Genomic DNA, 22,007 nt, shown 5'->3' with positions numbered 1-22,007 from the left:
TAAGCAAAGTTTAAACCCAGAAACCAAGAGAATTTTTATAATGCTTTGTCTGTAGTGACTAGACCATTATAATAGGTAAATTTGAATGTTAGTTACCTTTCATATTTGTTATGAAGTAAATCTGTACAATACAAATTATTTATTGAACAAAATCGGTAAATAGACCAAGTGAGCATTTTTTTCCTTTGTGTTCTTCCCCTATAGAATGTTTATTTACATTTTTACATAGTATTTACTTATAAATTTTAAGCAGATGATCCTGATCTTTTGATCTTTGCAATAACTTTAACCACGAGTTTTAGGAAATGGAATTGTTCTATGTTAAGTGTGTGTGGCAGCTGATGCTCCTTTATTCTAAACTTGATAACTACCAAGAACTCTGAATATTTTTTGCTGAATTGTTTTTTATAAAATATTAATCCAGTAAATTCTGTTAAAAGAATGTATAAAATATGGTATTTTCCCATGTGTTAATATGGTAGAATAAAATCAGACATTAAGGCATAAATAAAAGATTAGGTTTTCTCAGGATCATCCTTCTGAGCAGCAGTGATTGGTCCTTATTCTCCATATTGCAAAACATAAAAGTCAGAAAAATTATATAATAATTGAGAGTAGTATTGAGTTCTTGTTAATGGATTTACTATTATATTGTTGATCGAATATAGATAGTCTACTTCTTGAACAGGATATAAATTTACTTAATGATAGAGAAGATTGTTTTCTTTTTTAAAAATATACATTAGCAAAATAAGTAGAATTTTCTTGGTAAGTTTATTTGGTGTACAGTTCTGTTTAAATGGAAATGATTGTGCTTGACTATTCAGTATATTGGAATGGATTCCTAGTGCACTTATTTTGATTTCTTGGTAATGAGGTTATATAGAAAAAACATTTACTGATATTTTCAAATATCAGTGATTAATTGAATTTGATATTGCTAAATGTTTAAATGGTACATGGTGTGTTTTATTCAAAATTATTTTTCTTACATGAGAATCAGTGTAAACTGGACAGAATAATGATTTTATATGATAGTAAGCCTTTCTGAATTATGTAGAACTTTAAAAATAATATATGAATATAGAAAGACCAACTAAAATGGTCTGGTTAGAAATAATATTTTTAAGTATTGTAAAGTGAAAATGAAAAATTAAAAACTTTGTTTTCTAAGCCATAAAAATTAACACAATAATCTTTCGAGCCTTTCCTGGAAATTTTCCATAGCCAGAGTAGGAAATTAAAATAAATAGCGTGCTTATAAAATTTTATAATAAAGATATCACAACCAATATGGCTTCATGAGGTAATGTTAGAATTGAATTTTAACCTTCAGATTTCAAAACAACCTACTTAAAGTTTAACACAGTGAAAATAAAATAAATCCATAGAAACTATACCATTATGTTAAGAAGAAATGAAATGAACTTCCGTGGATACTCCAATGAAAAATGATCTCAGACTTCAAAATGAAGCACAGTAAGTGTTAGTGGAAAATTGCATTGCCGTTTTGGTAATAGAGAAAAATGAGTTTTGATTTAAGCATGGACCTTTTTAAGAATTTGCTTCATGAATTTTATTAATTGGTACAGATATTAAAATGTAACTAAAATCAAGTAGGGAATAACTTAAATTCTCAATTGTAGACATGTTATCTAATATTTGCAAAGTGAAAAAGACAATACCTTTAGCAATAAGGCTACTTTACAAAGGAGATGTCATCTATATGTAGTGGGATGGCAGTTATTGATTAGAATCATAGAGTGTAGTTCAGCACCCTAAGTTTTAGTTAGGAAATGGAAGTGCAGAGACATGGTTGCTTATTCAAGGGCACACTACTGGTTTGTGACAAAATTGAGATGCAAAACCTGGCATTTCTTTTTACTTGATAAGGAAACTCCAAACTATATTTTGATAAATCAAAATACAACTTCAGCTATTAGAAAATGGCTTAAAAACTATTTTAATAAACCTTCCTAGTCCATTTGCATTATTAGGAAAAGTTATGGATAGCAAGTTAATTTCATTTTCAAGTGCTTTTAAAGAACATTTTGATGAAAACACTAAAAGCAGACTTGTAAGACTAGAGCATATAAACATTATATAAAACTTTCACAAACAAAAACAAAAGTCAAAATCTTATTAACAGAAATCTTAAATGTTTTCTAGGTTATAGGTCAGTAACTATAGAAATGAGAGGAAAGAAAGTAATTCATTAGATATTTAGATTATCTTCTGCTTTTCAATTTTTAAGTTTAGAGTGTATCTAAATTTCTTATTTAAAGTTTATAAAAAATCTAATCTCATGAAATACTTGCAAGTAATTTTTCTTTACCTATATATGACTTCAGTGCCTAACCTACTTTTCTAATTGTTTCTTTACCACCTTGATTTAATATATTCTACTAGCCTCTGAATAAAAGAATGTATATTTGTGCCTTAACTTTAAATATCCAGGAACCCAGCTATTCAGACAGAAATTTTTCTGTCCACTGGTTGTTTGTTTATTTGTTTTTTAGATTGTGGATTAGCTTTAGGGAACTTTTTTTTGTTGCCACTTTTAGGTACCAATGATATGGTGCAAATTCGCCATTATCTATAGTTTTATGGAATAGTAGTGTATAATATTTTCAAAATCAACTTTTTAAAAAGTCTTTCTTCCTGAGTAAAAGTCAGGTTTGGCTAGGAATAGCCGATAGTTTTAAAACTTGACCCTGTACTCTATAAAAATAAAGCATTATTTTTTAATCTGAAATTTAACTGAAGAGATAATTTTGTGTGATGTGATTGAAGTAGCATAAGAAGTGAAACATTTTATGTCTTATGTGAATTATTGATCTTGTTTCTGGTTGGTTTCAGATTTCTAGTTTTTGGTTTCTCTTAAGATTTTTATATGTTCACAATATATATTTTTCTGAAGACGTGAGATCTACCAAAATCATATTTCCGTAACAGGCATTTTCTCAATGTGGCAGCTTCACTTCAGACTCAAATCAGTGCTAAATGGATTAATACTACCTGTGTTTCTCTTTTGCTTTTCATGAGTAACTCAAAAAGAATGACTAAACAAGAAAAATAATTAAATAGTAACATTATTTAGTAATAAGCTGGTAAAACTAATAAAGAAGCTGCGTAATTATGTGCTATGCTCAGTCTGTTGAACTAGAAAGTATAGCTGAAAGTATAAACTGTATTATATTTCTTAGAGCAAAGTATTTTATATGCTGCTAGTACAGATATAAATTTTTATTTTTTTTGGCTCTTCATTTTAAAATAAGAAGTATACATATAGATTAAAAATAAACTCTGTTTATGTATGGCCTTAGAGTCTCTGCTATCATTTTATGAAAAGGAGGTGAGCAGGTGGGAGGTAGGTTTATTTGGCTGATAATATTTTATAATCTTTGACATTCTTAATTAGTGATCTCACTAATGAAAAGTTTTTATTTATTTCAGGTTTATATAGATATATATATCTATAGTGATATATGAAGAACAGATTATTAAGATGAGGAAAAGTACTATCTGTATTTAAGAGCAGTGATGATAGAGGCAGAAAATAAAAGTAGAGGTATGCCCAATTGTGCTAAGTCCCACCAGAACTTTTTAGTACTTAAAGAAAATTTTTGAATATTTCTGAAAAATTGCATTTCAGGTTCTTGAGAGATGGAATTAGTTGTACAAATGCATATGTGTATAATATGTAAACAAAATACAGCCGATAATTTTGACTATTTTGTTAGGTTATGAGCTTAAGCTTGTTCCTTTAATTCTTGCTTTATTTTCATATCATGCTAGTCCTTTGCTTATTTTGCACATTTGCGTTTTCATTCTTTTACCGCCTTTCCCTTATGTTTTAATCCTGCCCCATTTTTTCACATGACAGGAAAAAGCCCGATCATATCAGGTACCAAATGGCTTTCTTCCCCTCACCCCCACCTTACTTCAGTTTCCTCTTTGGCACGAGAAAGCTCATAATTAACCTGCATTTCACTTGGATTACTTGCAATGGATATGAAGTCTCTTATGTTTTAAACTGGGAAGAAAATAGAAACATCTCATCTGAGGAATGGAATTACAGTTTTTCGTTGCCCAGCTCCTCAACTTCTTTTAATCTGGAAAAGAACATTTGATATGTTTATAGTTAAAGAAGACATATACTGAATAATATGAATACCTTTATATCTTTTTTTAAAAAGGGAAATAAACTAGGAAATGCTTTTCAAAAATTTAGACAGTAACTAGGAATTAGTGCCCTTTGATAATAACCATATTAGTTATGCCGAAAGGAAGCATTGTTGGTTTCTAGAGTTTTGTTTATTTGTTTGACCATTTTGGTCTTTTTCCCTGTTAAAATTAAAATTGAATTTTAAATAAAGGAGCATACATGTTCAAGCTTTTAATTTTGTTAAACATTTATTTACCTTTTTGGCACTTATACGAATGTGTTTGTGAATCCATTATCTGTATAGTTTTAGTGACAAAGCTATCAATTTAGAAGTTTGACTTTTACTCATGTTTTTTATTTCAAGTGCATTTCTGGGACTAGTAATGATCAAATGGGGTAAAAGATACTTAATTTATTTTTTTAATATATCCACTCGCATTATATTATGAATATAATATTTTGGTCTCAAATCTTTATTATTTCAATTTGAGAGAAATATAGTGTTTTATTTTTCTTAATGAACCAAGAAATTTTCTTTTTTAAAACAACTTATAATTTAGCTTTGTGGCCAGCTTGTGAATCTTGTAGAATACAGTGTAGTTGTCAGTACAGTGCTTTCCAAAGTTTGTTTTTTTATTATTTAATTAACTTTAACAGTATCTTCAAATTGCACATAGCACAAGCTTAAAATATTAAGTATTTTTTTCTATATTCCATAAGCTATGAACTGTTTCACTTTTCCTTTTATTAGAAATGTTAATAACTAGGATTATTCTAAGAGAAATTAAAAATTATATTCTATTTTACTTACCTGATTGAAGTCTAGATCAATGTAAATAGGTATGATTAGCTCCTTTTTTCTTCCTTTTTTTAATGGCAGAGGAGGGGTGTAGTGTCATAAGATACAGATCTTAATAATTGAAAATTTTTTTCTTTCTAAGATACAGTATGATTTTATTCCTTCAGAGGCGTTGCTAATTTAAGATGAATTTCTAGCGTCTTTCTTGAGTGTACAAAAACTGATAATGTGAGAAAGTCACCAGGAGCAGAGAGATGGCAGGGGACCTGGCTTTCAGAAATGCATATATGTATTAACTGTAAAGTTAATAGTCAGAGGAAATGGCCTTTGACAAAAAACATAAGTTTTTACCTAGTATTTTGTTATTATTTTTAAAGGTTATGATCCTAAGATGCAGCAGGTAAAAGAAATTTATTTTTTGAAGACCTCAGAAGCATGAAAAGTTTACATGGTTGTATGGATATTTTTCCATTGTGCAATAAACCTCTATTTAGTTTTTTCATCAAATTATATAATATGATTACTGTTATAAAACATAAGATTTTTATTAAGATATAGTTCATTCTACCTCAAATGATTTTTAAAAAACACTGTAGTCATTATCAGAGATTGTTTCCATTGCATGTCATTCCATGTGGCAGGGCTGCACCATTTTCTTTGTTTGTAGGTATTTCCTTTAACATTTCTAACCAACTGTGTGTCCCAAAGCAAAGAAACCCAGAAGTTCTTCCTTTTCTAGCCTGCCTCTTGGACGATTGGCATTTAAAGGCAACCCACTTGGTTTTATCTAGATGCTATTTTAACAAATCTCTATGTTAATGGTACAGGTGATACCGTTTTAAGTAGCAAGAAAACCTAGCAATCTGTCTAGCTTAAAAATAGAAAAGCATCCAATCGTTTGGATGCTTTGGAGAATTAACTTAATTTTTAAAAGCAGAAATTCTCTATGTCTCAATACAATTTCTAGTGCTTTGTATTAATATCAATGAAAAGGTAGAATCTCTATCTGCTAATAGATTAATAACTAATATTTACAATCATCTCACATAAAACTAATTTTAAAATAATGACTCAAATATTGTTTTACCTTTCATGCTTGATGAGAGTTTTTGCTTCCTTTTATGAATGGCTTTTGGCTGTGTTTTTTTTTTTGTAAATGTTTAGGTCCTTTTATTGTTTTCATAAATTAGAATTAGTAAATATGCTGTATGTAGCTTAGCTTTTTCTTCTAAAAAAGATTGCAAGTTAGTTGTTACCTAGAAATTTGCAGTAATGAGCAGAACAATATAAACAGTTAGAGAATCATTTTTAGTAATAACTTTGATTATTCTGCTTAGAAGAATTTTATATGAAAATAAGGCCAAGTGAATTGGTGATTATCTCCTGTTTGATAGCAGTTGTAAAATGACGATTTAATTTTCTGTTTTGCTTAACGAATCAAACACTTGCTGAATTAGCTGCAAAAGAAGGTTGAAAACAAAGCATTTATTTCAACGTTTTACTCTGTACAAATGGATAGTCTTATTTACAATATAAATTTCTACTTTATAATAAAAAGAATTGTTTTTGGGGAAAGATTTTGGTTATTTTGAGGAACCTCAAATAACTAAATTATTACTTTAAAACAATTATTATTTGGTAATAACATAAAATATAAGTTTTCATTAGGATTTAAATTTCTGACTAAAAATGAATCAAAATATAGTAATTTTATTTCCCTAATCTGTGGTTTTAAAATTGTTTAAAATTGTTCTTTACTTTTAGTAGTTATCTCATTGACATCAGTTTACATAAAGCAAAACAAAACAATGTACTTCTCAAAACATAATTACTATAAACTGATTTTCTAGTGTTTTCCCAAATATTTCTAACAACTGAAAAGAGTTATATTTATGAAAACTTAAATCTCTTTTGTATTTATTTAGACGCTGGTTCTCAATACAGAACAATCAGTTGGTTTACCAGAAAAAATTTAAGGTAGGTGTTTTGTTAAGTAATTAAGTGAAAACCCACTGAGTTCCTAGTTCTTAATACTCCTGTGTGTGAAATGACCATTTGTTAGTTTATGTTTGGGCATAATAGGACTCAAAAGTGGAAAGTATCAACATTTGATACTTAAAAGCAGAGTGATTTTGAATCCTGACTTCTTAATTCCTAGCTTTGAGATGGATTTTTTTGTGTTCCAACATTACTACTTTTTTTCTTCATATGTTTCTTTATCTAGCTGTGTGACAGGAATAACACTACCATTCCACAGTACTATTTTGAGGCTGTAGAAAAGGATGTCTTTTAAGAAATGTCATCTTAAGGCCACAGGTGATAATACAGAGAGAGTAGAAATGACATTAAAATGTAACCTTAAAGTAATTTAAATAGAAACCTTTAAATTTGTTAATACTGTTCTTATATATTTGTTTTCCTGAACCTTAATTTTAAGGGTAATTTTTAAAGGCATACTGAGAGGACATGTGACTTGAGGATATTAAAAATAATTAGAAAAAATGAACCATTAGTTAATTGATTACTTGATTTTTACCTACTTAGCCTTTATGAATGATATATTCAACTGTAAATTTTAAAGATTCACTCTACTCTTGAGATGACAGAATATGAATTTACTTGCTAGGTTCTATGGTTACAGGTTTTTTCCACACAAGCCTTTAGTCTAACTAATTAATTAGTTCATGGTTTTTTCTACTCTGATAAACTTGGTTTTAGTATTATTTTTATTAAGTACAAGAAAATGATAAAACCTTACTCATTTTCTTAGGTATTTAAGAAGAATATACAGGCTTCTTATTTTTCTTTCAATTATTTAAAAGTTGACTCATTCGAGATTTTTTTTTTTTTGGAAGAAGGTAGCTTTTATTATATGTGAGGGGGCAATTAAGAGCATATGGATATGAAAGAAAATGAAAGAAAATAAACAGGAATCTAAAATTTATTGAGCACCTACTAAATGTTAGACTAAATTTAAACTATTTCATTTAATCCTTATACAGCAATTTTATGAGACCGATAAAATTAACAGGGAAGAATTACCTGTGTTGCTAATTCCTATCTCTAATCTAAAATAAGATAAAATGTAAATCTTTCAAATTGGACTGTTTATTCCAAGTAATATTTTTAAGTATGTTATTATTGGTAGCAGTATTTACAACCTAGATTGGTAAATCTGGGAGGTGTGTTTCCTTATTGTAGGATAACCCTACTGTGGTAGTGGAAGACCTCAGGCTCTGCACAGTGAAACATTGTGAGGACATAGAACGACGGTTCTGCTTTGAGGTGGTCTCTCCAACAAAGTGAGTGGGCCTAAAGAATTTGAGAGTTGCTTTTGGATTTTTATAGTTTGTCTCAAAGAACTTTCCAGAGTAGAGAAAGATTTGTATTTCACTTGTGGCGATATGTATTAAAGAGGAAAAAGGTGTTTTAAAAGTACATTTCTTTAATTAATGATTATAGTTATAAGTCAGATATTTATATAACTTCTCTCTAGTATCATATTTTAAAAATTCCATGAAGATTTATGTGGCCCCATGAATATTTTTAGCTATCATAGATACTGAAGTCATATATCAGTTCAATTTTTTTTGGTTAACTGTTGTATTATATTTTTACCCAATAGAAAATATGTTATGTTTACATGGTAAATTTAAAGGTTTTTTTTTTTTTTTTAATGTGTAGACATGGGTGATTTCTTTCCAAATAGTTAATTTATTTCATTGGTACCTTAATTTTTTCATGTGAATACACTCTATCCTAAAGATAGATGAAATCAAACCTTTCAACAGAAATTAATATTTTTTTGTTAGAAAATTATTAAAAAGCTAAGTAGACGAAAAGTAAATCTTATTATTATTTTTAGAGTTAATTTAGTGTCTGAAGAAACAATGTTATTTCCTTTTAGAAGTTGTATGCTTCAGGCAGATTCTGAAAAGCTGCGCCAGGCATGGATTAAAGCTGTTCAGACCAGTATTGCTACCGCTTATAGAGAAAAGGGTGATGAATCAGAGGTTAGTAAACAATATTGCAATACCAAATGATACATTGCTGAAAGGTTTTAATTTTAGTTATAACATTGTATAATTATAACATTGACAAATAACTTTATGTTAGTTTAAGGTGTACAATATAATGATTTGATAATTGTATACACTATGAAATGCTCACCATAATAAGTCTAGTTACCATCTGTCACCATATGTAGTTACAAAAATTTTTTTTCTCATGATGAGACCTTTTAAGATTTACTCTCTTAGCAACAGCTTGCAAATATGTCAAATGGTATTATTAACTATAGTCACCACGCTGTACATTACATCCCCATGACTTATTTATTATATAAGTAGAAGTTTGTGCCTTTTGACCCCTTCACCCATAATATTTTTCTTATGACGGATGATTTTTTTAGTAATTTAAGTGGGTTTTATTTTTAAAATCTAGATTCGATTTCTCTTTTGTTTACTTCTCCTGACTTTACCTATCACTTTATGTTACTATTTCAATGTGTGATTAATTCTATGTTTGAGTATTATCCCCGATTGATTCTAAGGTATTCTGACACGTTTTTCTCCCCCAAATATTTTATTATTTTAATTAATAATAAAATAACGAATGCGCAAGGTACTTAAAATAAAAACTGGGTAAAAACTGAAAAAGGAAAGCTGAGATTGTCTCTTAGTTGAAATCTTCCTGGAGAAGATAAGCTTGGTCATAGTCTGGCTTCACCTTCACAACAAATTTACAAACTCTTGAGCAAGGCCATTAGTGAGTCTTGAGAAATGGAACTGACCCCTTCCTTTAGTAGTTTCCTGAAAATGAGGCATTTATGAGTCTGTGCATGTGTGAAAATGTCTTTATTCCATCCTCACATTTGTTTAATAGTTTGGTTGGGTGTGGAATTTTTAGGTTGGAATTAATTATTATTAATTTTTACTGCATTGTTTTCCTAGCTTCCAGTGTTGGTGTTGGAGTCTTTCTTATTATTAATCTTTTGTAGTTTTCGTCTCCAATTTCCCTGTTTTTTTTTTTTTTTCTTTTCCCTCCTGGAATTTCTGGACTGATCTTATGATTTTCTTATTTGTGTGTGTGTGTGTGTGTGTGTGTGTGTGTGTGTGTGTGTTCTACTTTCTGGGAGATTTTCTCAGTTAATAATCTTCCAAATCTTCTATTGAACATTTTAGTTCTGGTAGCCCATATTTAATTTCCAGGAGTTCCTTTTCACTTGCTGAATGTTTATACACATAAACCTGTTTTTTCATGGATGCAGTTTTAGAGCCGAGGTTTTTAGCCTTTACTGCACATTATGATAACAGAGGGAGTTTTAAAACAAAATTCCAGTGCTGAAGTCCCAAGAGTTGGGGACCCAGGCATCAATATTTTAAACAGATTCCTAAGTGATTTCTGTGTATGCAGTGCTGAGAATCATTGTGTTAGATGCTTTCCTTGGCTGTCTGGTAGTCTGTTCATGATTACAAATTAAGAACTAAAAACCTGTTTGGGAGCTCTGAGAACATAGTTAGGACCTTTGCTGATGTAATTCCCTAGAGAACACTCACCTGGGTAGAGGTAAGGGACAGGCTGGAAGCTTATTGCTGGGGGTCTCAGCATTCATTGTGTATGTGTTCATTTAATTCTCTGCCTTCCACCTTTTAGGTAAACACCATACAGAGACTCTCTGTTTTACTTTACAAGAGAATAAACTTTCAATTATTTGTGTTTGTGAGAGCAGACCCCTAATGGTGTGGAGTTCGTGAGGGGACCTTGGGATCTAACTGCTTTTTACACAATCACTCCCAAGTTTGGCCAATAGAGCCTGGTCTTCTGTATCCTTTTGACATGTTCCCATCCATCTTTTGAGTTCTTCCTTATTTTCCAGCATGGCGAGTTGGTTTCATCTTGTACTTTCCTGCACCAGCTCTAAAATCAACAGTTTCTCTAAAGACTTGGTTCCTTTTGGTGGAGAATGGTTTTTAGAAACCAAGATAAAGGAACACACACACACACACACACACACACACACAAAATTACATATGTATTTCTTTATATATCTATTTATGTTGAAAACCATTAGTGTTCCTGTTGGTATCTTTGTTTCTATTCTAATGCAGCAAGTTTTGTTATAATTCTCTCCCTTTCCATATTCTCCTTTCTCAGCGGTGAGAAATCTGGCTCCCATTTGTTTTTGACATGTTTGTTTATATGATTCGTCCCCCTGTTTGGAACCAATATCCTTCCTCTATTGCCCCCTGCTCCCTCACCCCTCTCAGGCTCTGATACCTCACGGTCGTGACACTCCCACTCCATACTCCTCCCTCCTCATGCTCTCACTTTGTCTTTGCTAGGCTGTCTCCTGGTTGGGATCCAACAACAACCTTCGTGACGTCACTCTCATTTGAGGGTATTCTCACTCAGCTCAGTCCTTTCTGGAATACCATATACCATATCTCCACACTTTTTTTCTTGCCTCACCTAACAGCTGTTGAATTGAGTTTTCAGGAAGGACAAGGCAAAGGCCAAATTATATTTCTAATGATTCTACACTAAAATGCTGGCTTGTCAAAACTGAAATGTTTTTAAACCTAAATACTTTTAGACCATATCTTTAATTGCTTAGGACCCCCAAACTACATCTTCGTATTTGGTCACTGTTGATATAGACTTTGCACGTAAAAATTAGCTTTTTGCTTATCTGCACTTTTTGCCTTTCTCCTGATTTTCTAATAGCCCATGAGCTTTTAGATACTGTGTGTTCCACTGCTGATTCACTCTGTAATTAAAATAATGTAATTGATGTGTTCTTTAGTAAAAAACCGTGCCATTTCCAGTTATTCACTGCAGTAGTTGAAACAACTTGCTTGCAGTTCATTGAATACCTTGGAAAATCTTGATATAAAATCATTTTATTTTTGAGTTTTAATTTTCTCATGTTTATTCCCTTTGTCTCTTATCTTGCATGTTAAAGTAGCGTTCCCTTTTTTCTTTAACCTCATATCTTGTATATATACTCATTGTGTCAGATATCTATAAAGATATATAGATATAGATATCATATATAGATTATAGATACCTATATATCCATCTCTATCTATACATAATTATAGATATATAATTCTCAATGTTTATATATTTCTCTGCACAAGACTAAATGCCAATTAATGGAGGAAACTATATATTTTCATTCTTAAATCTCTAATGCTTAGAACAATGCCTAGTTTAGGCTGATATTAGGCCTTCAATTTACTGATTGGAAGCTTTTATTTGGAGCATGTAGTAGGCAACATGGTATTATAGTCTTTTTTTAACAAATAATTTTTAATTCTTTTAGAAACTGGATAAGAAATCATCTCCATCCACAGGAAGCCTGGATTCTGGAAATGAGTCAAAAGATAAATTATTGAAAGGAGAAAGTGCGCTGCAGCGTGTCCAGTGTATTCCTGGCAATGCCAGCTGTTGTGACTGTGGTCTGGCAGACCCACGGTGGGCCAGCATCAACCTGGGCATCACCCTGTGTATTGAATGTTCTGGGATTCACCGGTGGGTAGGCCTTCCAGGGTGACAGACTTCTTTTGGATAAACACACATACTGAATTTTGATGTTCCATTGGTTAGAAGGCCTTACCACTACTCTACTTTGACTGCCATTTATATCTTTGTAGCTTTTGTAATGTGGATAAAATTCTGGTTTGTGAAGAGCTTTTGAAGACTTCGATTCACTATTCATGATAAATCAAAAGATCTGTCCCTATTTATGTGTGTGTTAAAGGCTATATTAGAGACAATGTCTCATGAACAGAGAAAAGTAATTTGCATTGTATGCAAAGAGAGTAGAGACTGATAGTTTTATATATTAACAAAGTCTTTTTTCTCCACTTAGGAGTCTTGGAGTTCACTTTTCAAAAGTACGTTCTTTAACTTTAGATACCTGGGAGCCTGAACTTTTAAAGGTAAAATAAATATTTGCCTAAAAATATTTCATATTTTCACATAAAGATTCAGGAATTTAGAATCTTGGTTTACAAATGTATAAGTTTCTTAATGCTAACAATGAACTAAATCATCTTGTAATATATCTGAGGCTATTTTGATAAACCTGGTCTTTTCTCATTGTTTTAAAAATTGCTAACTTTATGTAGCACTCTTTACTCCAAGTCAGTTTACTTTTTATGGAAACCAGCATTCCTACATTTTTATGTTTTCTCAAAAAATAGCTTAGATTATGTGCCTTAATTTTAATCTTTTATAATTATGTAAGTTCTTGGTAAAAATATAAGACATATTGCTATAATAAACTCCATAATGGATAGATATAGCATGTTGTTTTCATTGGGTTAATTTAGCATAAGACCATGTACAAATTTACATTCGTCAGGGTAGTTGTCATCAAACGAAGACATCCTTTATCCATGTGTAAGGATTCATATCTTTGTAAATGTTATAAATAATTTTAGATCACATCTGAGTTTCTGATAAGATTTACAGAACTCATAACAGTTAAGAGTATGCTCTTTTTAATTCTCCCCATCTAGTTTAAAGGTTATAGTATACTCTGCATTTATTTTGCCTGAAAATTGTGTCTTAATGTGCTTGTGTTTTTATTTCAATCCACTGATAAAGTGGTAATCCTGTCAATTAATGTAAAAGGCATTGTGAAATTATAGTATAAACATCTAAATGAAAATGATAAATTGGCTCCTAAGGTAGAGCCCTATTTACATAGATTCTATTGTTATGAATTCAAAGATGAAGAAAATGGAGGAAGAGGGGTGGAAATCTAATTTCTCCATCGACTTTGGGTGTAGATCTGAAGTCAGTGGATTCAATTTAGAAAATTTGGTTGATACAGAACTGATACATTAAAAATGTACGACTGAAACTTTTATAAACAATATTTTGAAATAATATATGAAATACAAGGAGAAAATAGTTTACTTCAATTTTGAATTGTTTAAAACTTTACCCGTCTGGCCTTAGACTTCTTTTTAAATTTAATTTGCCAGACATTGTGAGTAATATACAGCATTGAGCTAGCCATAGTGGAGGCACAGAAAACTAGTAGAAGATGGGAGAGGAGAAACCCTTTATTGTGGGAGTGGTAATCTTCTAGGAGCAGTATTCTGGTGGAGAATGGCAAAATGGTGATATTGCTTTCAGTCCTTATCTCATTTTGTTTTAACTTTAAACTTCTTTGTGGAATGAGCAGTTATAGAACATGCAAAGGAATTAGTTAGCTATACTCGCTTTAATGACTTTTATAGTATTTTTAGGAATTTATAGCTTATTCTCTATTTTCCTGCCAAACAGCTTATGTGTGAGTTGGGAAATGATGTTATAAATCGAGTTTATGAAGCTAATTTGGGAAAAATGGGAATAAAGAAACCACAACCAGGACAAAGGTACAATTTCAGTTGTGTTGCTCTCCACCCCCCCTCCACCCCCTGCCAAATCAGGAATATAGCTATGATTTTAGTTAACTATAATTGATATGTAATACTGAGACAAACTGTTTAGAAGAAATCATTACTGCTTCTGTTAATGTGGCTCTCTTTCTTGGGTATGTCAATTAGATAATTGTTGTTTATTGATCATATAATCAGTTATAATCTCCAAATGAGAGAGAATTTTAAAAATTAAGGTTCAACTTAAGACTGTAAAAGCTCTGAGCAGTTAAAGTAGACCAAAGTTCTGTTAATGGCCAGTTTTTAAAAAGAGATAATCTGTTCATTATTGTGTCCAAGGATCAAGTTTCTACCATGTACAATGAATAATTTTACATCGTATGACTTAGTTCAGCAAATATTTGTTAATCACAGACTTTATACATGGCATTTTGATGTTGAAGAATTAAAGGTGACAAGGTATTAGAGAGTACTTAATTGTGTTTGAAATTATACTCCATTTTTATATATGGAGGCTCATTGAATGAAGTGGCTAAGAGTGCCTTCCAGGTATATAATTCTTTTTTGTCATTGATGTTGTTTTTAGTCTTTATGATTCTTTATTCTTAGCACTTAAATTTTATTTACTGTAATCTAGGTTAGGAATTTATGTTTGACTAAATCCTTATGTGTAATCAATACTATTTTAAAGTTACTGCCGTGTTTACCAAAATCACTTAAATAAGATTATTTATTTGCTAAAGCATGGCTTTATCATTGAAAATATCCTATTTTAGCCAAGATCCAAGCATTTTAAAGGGATAGAAGTTAGAAAAGGTATAGAACAGACTTGTCATTTTATGATTATATAATAAATCAAAAATTTTTAAAGTGACATCTTTTTTCCTTCTTAAGTTAGGAATACCACATTGTTTTAAAATAGTTGTCTAATGAAAAAGTATGACCATCAATAGTGACAGCTCAGTATGTGACATTATTTTTGGAGTAAAAATGAAATTAAAGTTAATTTTTATAAAATTTTATAGTTTTCTTAGTAATGTTTTTCACTCTGTAAAAAGCAAAAAGGAGTATGTATAGAAATGAATGAGCACAGAAATTAAGAGAATAAGAAAGTGCCATGTTAATACGTGATTTTTCAGTTAGTTTATTAGTATATTTCATTTGGCCATGTAATTATAGTTCATTAAATATTTGGAAAGAAAATGTGTAATGTCACAAATTTGATTTTAACTAGTATTACATTTACTGACTTTCTTTGAAATATTTAATATACAATGGCTTATTTTCAGTATTAGCTATGCTCACAGATTAAGCAGAATATCATGACATTTTTATGTATACCAGACAGGAGAAAGAGGCATATATCCGAGCAAAATATGTGGAGAGGAAATTTGTGGATAAATATTCTATATCATCATCACCTCCTGAGCAGGAAAAAAAGATTGTCTCCAAAAGTTGTGAAGAAAAGAGGCTGAGCATTTCTAAACTTGGGCCAAGTGACCAAGGCAGAGCATCTTCCCTAAGTTCAGGTATTACAGCTCACCGTGCATATAAATATTTTCATAAACTGACATCACTTTATTAATCTCTAAATTAGTAGCCATTGTAGATTTTTTTAAATGCTAAAAACCTGTTTCCTTCTACATATTGTAAGGAAAAATTGGATTTCAATATCTTTATACTAGTTAAGTTTAAATAGTGTTTTGGTAATTCACATTTCTAGGTAATGTGTATATTCTAAGGAATAAAACTGCTTTAAATGAAAGGGGAAACGGGGATTATAACTCTATCATGGCAAAAAGCCCTAAATATCTAATTAACCACCTAATATATCCTTCCTATTTTTTCCTTCTAAATTTTTCCCAATAACGTTTTTTCCTGCCCTTTTCCCTTCTTACGGCCTGCTTTGTGCTTTGCTAACTTGCATGTCCCCAGTGGTTGCTGTAAATAGCGACGAGGCCAGGCGGGAGTCTCTGTTCTGTCCTGATGAGCTAGATTCACTCTTCTCCTACTTTGATACTTCTTCAAAACTACGTAGTAGTAAGTACTACTCTTGTGGAGCATTCCAAGTCTGTGCCAGTGGTCATTGTGCGGTGTGGCCATTTCTCTAGATGTTACCCATTGTCTCAGAATTACACATTACTTGTAGTCATACAATAAATTAAGCTCTTTACTGCCCCTTATGTATAATGGGGTAATGAGATGTGTTACGACTCTGAAAATAAGTGTATTTTCAGGCTTTCCGATTGATTCATATTTTGATAAGCTAAGTGCTCGAAAGGATTAAAATTATGTTAAATGTATTCTACTGGTGGTGGCTGAGTTTACACTGACATATCAGAGCTCATTTTAAAACCTCTTTGTGGGAGATTGTCTTCTTAATGGCGTGGACTTTAATCATTAGCTGGTTTTTCTTTAAAACAGTCAAAAGTAATGACAGTGGAATTCAGCAGAGCTCTGATGATGGAAGAGAGTCTTTACCCTCCACGGTGTCAGCCAATAGTTTATATGACCCTGGTGAGTTTTGGTCAAATTCAATGTTAATTGGTATTATTTGCTGAAAAATGCATGTGGTAAATGCCTAGTCTTGATTAAGTAATTTCTAAAGGAAGTGGTTTGTCTTTTAGAAGGAGCTAAGGGAGGAGTAATACAGTTATATAAAAAAGCTATTATTTCTGTTTATGTTTGGAAATTCATAACTCCACAGTCTTTTAAACCTCATGATATGTGCTAAAAGTGCCTTGTCAATACCTAAGGATAATTTTTAATACACATGAACTGTCTTATTACTCTTTATCTTTTTTTGTGGCTGTCTTTTCTTGTTAGAAGAAAGAGTTCAGCAACTCTCTCCCCATTAGGTTTTTCTTCTGACCTGTGCTTTACTCCTATATTCTCTCCTTCAGGATTTCAGTGATTTTGGTCTCAAAGGCTACTTAGGGTAGTAAACATTCTTCAAATTATTTGAATTGCTTGTACTGTAAATTGTGATGGTATCGGACCATCCTAGGAATAAAGTAAGGTGTAGTCTGCTAGTAACATTCTTCAAGGATTCGTACTGCCTCTTCCGAGTCCTTAAATTCAAGTTTTTTAGGAATAATCCTAATTTTAATCTAGAACAGAGTAATTAATCTACTTGTTGGATACTGGGAAGACCACAAAGGCCTGGCATACCAATCGTTGTCTTTATCAAAGAAGAACGTTGATTGTTTGGGGCATGATTAGTCACTAGAAATAAAATATCTTTGTGAAAATATTTCATCAGCTCATTTTGTTAAATTAGTGGTTTCTTATGTCACAACTTTCACATCGTGATACAATTAAGAATTCATTTTTTTAAAAAATTATGGTAAGATACACATAACATAAAATTTACCATTACCCATTTTAAGTGTACAGTTCAGTGGCATTAAGTCTGTTCACACTGTTGGAGTCAACGGCTGTCGCTACTCTCCATCCACAGAACTCTCCATCTTACAAAACTAAAACTCCATGTCTGTGCAACAATAACTTCCCATTCTCTCCCTCCCCATCAAGAGCTCATGTTTATTGATGTCTTTGTGTTTATTTTGCAGAGGGAGAAAGGCAAGATTCTTCTGTGTTACTTGACTCTAAACATCTTAATCCAGGACTCCAGCTTTATAGGGCTTCATATGAAAAAAATCTTCCTAAAATGGCTGAGGCTTTGGCTCATGGTGCAGATGTGAACTGGGCTAATTCAGAGGAAAACAAAGCAACACCACTTATTCAGGCCGTATTAGGGGTATGGATTTGTACATTGATATTTTCAGTGGTAGTAAAACAAAAGAATCACAATTTATTTGGAATATGGCTTTAGCATTTTTTGCTTTAGGAGTTGGATTGGAAAATAGAAGCAGCAGCTAGTAGTAATTTCTGAGCATCTCTTTAATAGAAGCAGCAGCTAGTAGTGATTTCTGAGCATCTCATTTTTTTTTTTCTTAATTTGAGAGAATTCTGATTATGAAAATGGTGTTTTGCTAGATCACAAACTGCAAATTGAATCCCTATTAGAAGTATTTCCTGGGAAGAAATAATGCTAAGGATGTATTTTCTGTGTTGGAGAGAATGAAGTAGAAAAGCTATTAAAGTAAATATACTGTTTTAAATATAAATATGCTTGTTTTTTTTGTACATTGTTATCTTCTTCTTTCCTTTAAGGGCTCTTTGGTGACATGCGAGTTTCTCCTACAGAATGGTGCTAATGTGAACCAAAGAGATGTACAAGGGCGGGGACCACTGCACCATGCCACCGTTTTAGGGCACACAGGGTAGGCTGGAGTGCTTACATATTTAAGTAGATTTTGCTTGAATATATTGCTTTGAAATGTTTTGCTTTGAGATGGGTTGGAAAATAGAAGCAGCAGCTAGTAGTGATTTCTGAGCATTGCTTTGATTGTGTTCCAAGTTTTTTCTTGAAGAGAATTCTAGTAATGAAAGTGTAGTGTTTTGCTAGAGTAAGGTTAAGGTCATTAGTTAGAGTTTGTAAAGGCATATTTTGCTATGAGTTACATTGTCATGATGGAATTTGAAATTTTAAAAACCTCATTCAGAAAAAAAAGCTATTTTTCAGATAAAAACATTGCAAAGGTTACTTTGAACTTGTCATTTATGTAGATGAATTGCAGTATTTAAAACTGTTACTAAAGTTACGGTGACTTAAGTCTGTGTGTATATATGTGTATGTATGCATACATTATATACTAACACATGTTTTGGGAGAGTTTTGTAACTTTGGACATTTTTGTTTTCCCACAGGGTAGCTAGCTAAAGTCAAATTCTGTAGTAAATTTTTAGTCTGTGCTCTTGATGTTGTGGCTTCTGGAGCAATATTTAGACTCATAGAACAATAAAGCCATGAAAATGGACTTTCTATTAAAGGGTATAAATGAAGTAAAAATGTCAGCTTATATTAAAAGTTTGCACCATAGGTGATTGTTCTTTAATAAAATATCTTGGAATATTCAGTTCTTATGACCTTGACAAACAAGAAGCTGTTTTTTAATGTTTGTTTATAGCATCTTCTATTTTATCACAGTTTGTTTTCTTTTTATCAGCAAAGAGATTCAGTTCAATAAAACTTTTCATAAAACAGTTCTTAAAAACTTCTATACTTAAAAAATGATAGTATTTAACTCATCTTTTGTATTTTCTTTTTAAACAATTGTAATTCTTCCCAATTTACTTCATAGACTCCATTTACTCATTCTTTTATATACTTTTTTTCACTTTTTTCAGTTTCTTCAAGTTACAATATTTGTGGAGTACAGTGGAAGGATTACTTCCCACTCTGCTTTTGTATTATCATTAATATATTATGATATTACTACTGCCATGGCTTGCTTCTTTCCCAGATAATCACCTTGAGTGATTTTGTTTTGTCTAAGTTTATAGAATTTGTGTACATATTTGTATGATATTCTTTATACATGTCACTATGCTATATAGCACCAGGTTAAATATGAAAATATCTCAAGATCTATAAAATGCTGATTATGGTAAATTTTTATTGTTAGAGTCAAGTGTTCAATAAATATTTGTAGAATGAATAAGAATTTCCTAATGAAAATATTATTTTTTAAAGTTAGGTAACACTTTTTTATTTTTTAAGATAAATACTAATTTCTTTCTTCATGGCAATATCTCACAAATGCCGTTTACTTAAACAGGCAGGTATGTTTATTCCTAAAACGAGGTGCCAATCAGCATGCCACTGATGAAGAAGGGAAAGACCCTTTGAGTATAGCTGTGGAAGCAGCCAATGCTGATATAGTGACCTTGTAAGTGTTTTCTTTTTACTTGATTATTTCTCATACAATGTATTACTTGTATAGGGTTTAACACAGAGTTTCCTGTTTGGGTGTGAACTTTAAACTTGGCTGGTTATTTACCATTTTTGCTGTGTACTTCTCTAAGTTCATTAAATGTATTAAGCACTTTACATATATGAACTTATTTGATATTATTATTATTAACCTCATTTTATAAGGAATCCAAGCCACAGATAATGTGAAAATTGAGTAAGTGGTAGAGCTAGCATTTGAAACCATGAATTCTGGCGCTAAAACTGATGCTCTTAGCCACTGCTGTTATATTTCATGACCAGTAGGAACAGAAAACCAGTCATTTCTTTAAAATTAATTCTTTACTTCTTTGTCCAGGGGTTAGATCGATACAATAATAGGCAATTATTCTACTACATCAGAAATTAGAGGATTATAAGTAGGGAGGACACCTGCACTGATGTTAGTAACTTTTGCAGTTTAATTGTCTTTGCACAATAATTCTTAGGGATTGTTTGTACTTATTTTTTAAAGAGTTATTCACATGAATACTCTATTTTTCAAGATAAAATAGTTGTTTTTGAATGTTTGAATACAATTTAATATGATCTGCTAAAGAAATTTGAGGTCTTAATTTGATTTTCATCTTAAAGTTATTTCTTACATTTGGAATTTAGAAATGTGATTTCACCACGTATTATTAGTATGTAGGAAATCTCAAACATATGTTGTATGAAGTCATTTTTTTCATTCTGGGCTGAATGAAGGCCAGAATTGTTGATCCCGTTGTATGAGTATAGAGAGTTCGATCCACACTATTGAATCTCAGTAACTTACAAAGAGAAACTCCAGTGACTGCCTTGAACTCCTGAGCTCCTGCTGAGAATTCTTGACTTGCCATATATTACCCCTCCCTAATCCCTGTGAAATTAAAAAACAAAAAACAAAAACCAGCATACTTTCTCTGTACTCAACTTCCTTTCCCCATTGGAGGGCTTATTGTTACTGCAGAGGTTATTGTAGAAAAATTTAGAACTGTTCATCCATATAGATTAGAGAAAGATAGTAATAGATAAGCATATTATAGAGAAACAAACCTTGGTTTTCTAGGATTCCCAGGAAATTCTTATAGTAATAGCCCTTCTTCCTAAAAGGTATCTGTTCTCAAATTATCTAAATTTTCTCATATTACTTTGTGTGAAGACTTCAGTTTTATTTTTCTTTGAAAATAGGTGTCCTTTCTGAAAACTCCATATACTAAAGGGAGAATTAAGATGCTAGTATTAATTCACACGGTGGTTGAAAATGGAGATGGAAGGAATTTATGGTACTTGGAAAATAGGAAAAGCCCACGTCAGATGCTGTAGTTGCCAGAGAGAGCATCTTAGAGGAGGGTGATAGAGATTTAGGAAGGTGGTGTATGTTTGGTGGCTTTAAGGACAGACGAGTAATACAAAGTGGAACACTTGCTTGTTTCAAATATTGCTTACAATTAGTTAAAAAATGAGAGGAAATTCTTGTCTTCCTAATCCAGTGCCACATGTCTTCCTGCTGCTGGATGAATAACCGCATAAAGAGTATATAATCAATATGGTAACGTTGGGAAAAATCTTGGTCACCTGTCATGATTATAATGTTTGTATACCAAAATATATTACCAGTATTTAGAGATAACCCATAATATTTATATGTTTGGAACTATCTCACTTCAGGGTGAACCAGAATGACCTTATGACAAGCTATTGCTTCCATACGATAGAAATAATAATTTTAGCAGTTGCCATTAAAGTTTGATAGGTTGCTGTAGAAGCCAGGAATTCTCTGGAGTCTGGAGGAAGCAAGCT

At 31.4% G+C, this 22,007-nt stretch overlaps 1 protein-coding gene across 9 annotated transcripts in view; it reads left to right on the top strand.

Moving 5' to 3' along the window:
• Positions 1 to 22,007, top strand: part of ACAP2 (ArfGAP with coiled-coil, ankyrin repeat and PH domains 2) — a 123,053-nt gene that overhangs the window by 90,338 nt on the left and 10,708 nt on the right. For 3 of the 9 annotated variants that reach the window (XR_004950443.1, XM_016135302.2, XM_016135301.2), the window contains 12 exons: positions 3,887 to 3,907; positions 6,893 to 6,944; positions 8,169 to 8,269; positions 8,875 to 8,980; positions 12,295 to 12,503; positions 12,844 to 12,913; positions 14,271 to 14,362; positions 15,710 to 15,894; positions 16,790 to 16,882; positions 17,938 to 18,125; positions 18,542 to 18,651; positions 20,050 to 20,160. Coding sequence is in view for 8 of the 9 variants with exons in the window: in XM_016135302.2 (XP_015990788.1) it covers positions 3,887 to 3,907; positions 6,893 to 6,944; positions 8,169 to 8,269; positions 8,875 to 8,980; positions 12,295 to 12,503; positions 12,844 to 12,913; positions 14,271 to 14,362; positions 15,710 to 15,894; positions 16,790 to 16,882; positions 17,938 to 18,125; positions 18,542 to 18,651; positions 20,050 to 20,160 (1,338 nt within the window). In the remaining variant the exon portion in view is untranslated. The other 6 variants (XM_016135304.2, XM_016135303.2, XM_016135307.2 and 3 more) reach the window with 4 other exon arrangements.

This window comes from Rousettus aegyptiacus, unplaced genomic scaffold, assembly GCF_014176215.1.
Source record: "Rousettus aegyptiacus isolate mRouAeg1 unplaced genomic scaffold, mRouAeg1.p scaffold_m13_p_4, whole genome shotgun sequence".
NCBI lineage: Eukaryota > Metazoa > Chordata > Mammalia > Chiroptera > Pteropodidae > Rousettus > Rousettus aegyptiacus.
The sequence above is the reverse complement of the archived record's forward strand: the minus strand, read 5'-3'. Positions and strand labels throughout refer to the sequence as shown.